Here is an 898-nt window from a genome sequence, read left to right on the forward strand (position 1 = left end):
ATGACCAGAAAGATCATGAAGGCAGGATACTTTTGGTCCACTATGGAGAAAGATTGCATCTCGTATGCCAAGAAGTGCCACAAATACCAGATATACGCTGATAATATCAAAGTCCCACCAAGCGAGCTCAATGTAATGGCCTCGCCCTAGCCTTTCTCGACGTGGGGCATGGACATCATTCGACCCATCGAACCCAAAGCCTCAAATGAACATAGATTCATTCTTATGGCCATTGATTACTTCACCAAATGGGTTGAAGCCATGTCATATGCACATGTAACCCGTAAAGTAGTAGTCAATTTCGTCAAGAAAAAAATAATATGTCGTTATGGAATAATTGACAAAATTATAACGGACAATGGATCCAACCTCAACACAAGATGATGACTGAATTATGTGACTCTTTCAAGATTCAACATCATAACTCGTCCCCTTATAGGCAAAAAATGAATGGGGCAGTTGAGGCATCCAACAAGAATATCAAGAAGATCGTTCAAAAAATGGTCGTCATGTATAAAGACTGGCATGAGAAGCTACCCTTTGCATTGCATGGGTATAGAACATCCGTTCGCACATCGGCGGGTTCCATACCTTTCTCCTTAGTATACGGGATGGAGGCAACCCTACTTGTTGAAGTTGAAATTCCTTCTTTGAAATTACTCATGGAGGCAAAGCTTCCAAAAACCGAACGAGTGTGAACCAGATTCGACCAATTAAATCTCATAGAAGAGAAAATGTTAGATGCCATTTGTCACGGGCAAACTTATCAAAGGAGAATCAAGAGAGCCTTTGACAAGAAAGCCCAACCACGACCATTTGAAGAGGGGGATCTAGTACTCAGGAAGCTTCAATCAGCACAGAAGGATAATATAGCAAAATGGTCACCAAACTCTGAAGG

The 898-nt window shown here is 41.5% G+C and overlaps 1 protein-coding gene across 1 annotated transcript; it reads left to right on the forward strand.

Moving 5' to 3' along the window:
- On the forward strand, positions 1-698 carry LOC145954448 (uncharacterized). The gene is made up of 2 exons (XM_083068647.1): positions 1-132; positions 411-698. The coding sequence occupies exons 1-2, from the start codon at positions 1-3 to the stop codon at positions 696-698; spliced, it is 420 nt and encodes a 139-aa protein (XP_082924773.1).
- The last annotated feature ends 200 nt before the right edge of the window (positions 699-898 follow it).

This window comes from Cajanus cajan, chromosome 1 (assembly GCF_000230855.2).
Source record: "Cajanus cajan strain Asha chromosome 1, NIPB_CcT2T_4, whole genome shotgun sequence".
Lineage (NCBI taxonomy): Eukaryota > Viridiplantae > Streptophyta > Magnoliopsida > Fabales > Fabaceae > Cajanus > Cajanus cajan.

Coding starts and splice junctions, on each gene's coding strand:
- LOC145954448 (XM_083068647.1), top strand. CDS start 1: ATGACCAGAAAGATCATGAAGGCAGGATACTTTTGGTCCACTATGGAG. Junction 133..410: donor TCCCACCAAGCGAGCTCAAT/GTAATGGCCTCG, acceptor GACTCTTTCAAG/ATTCAACATCATAACTCGTC.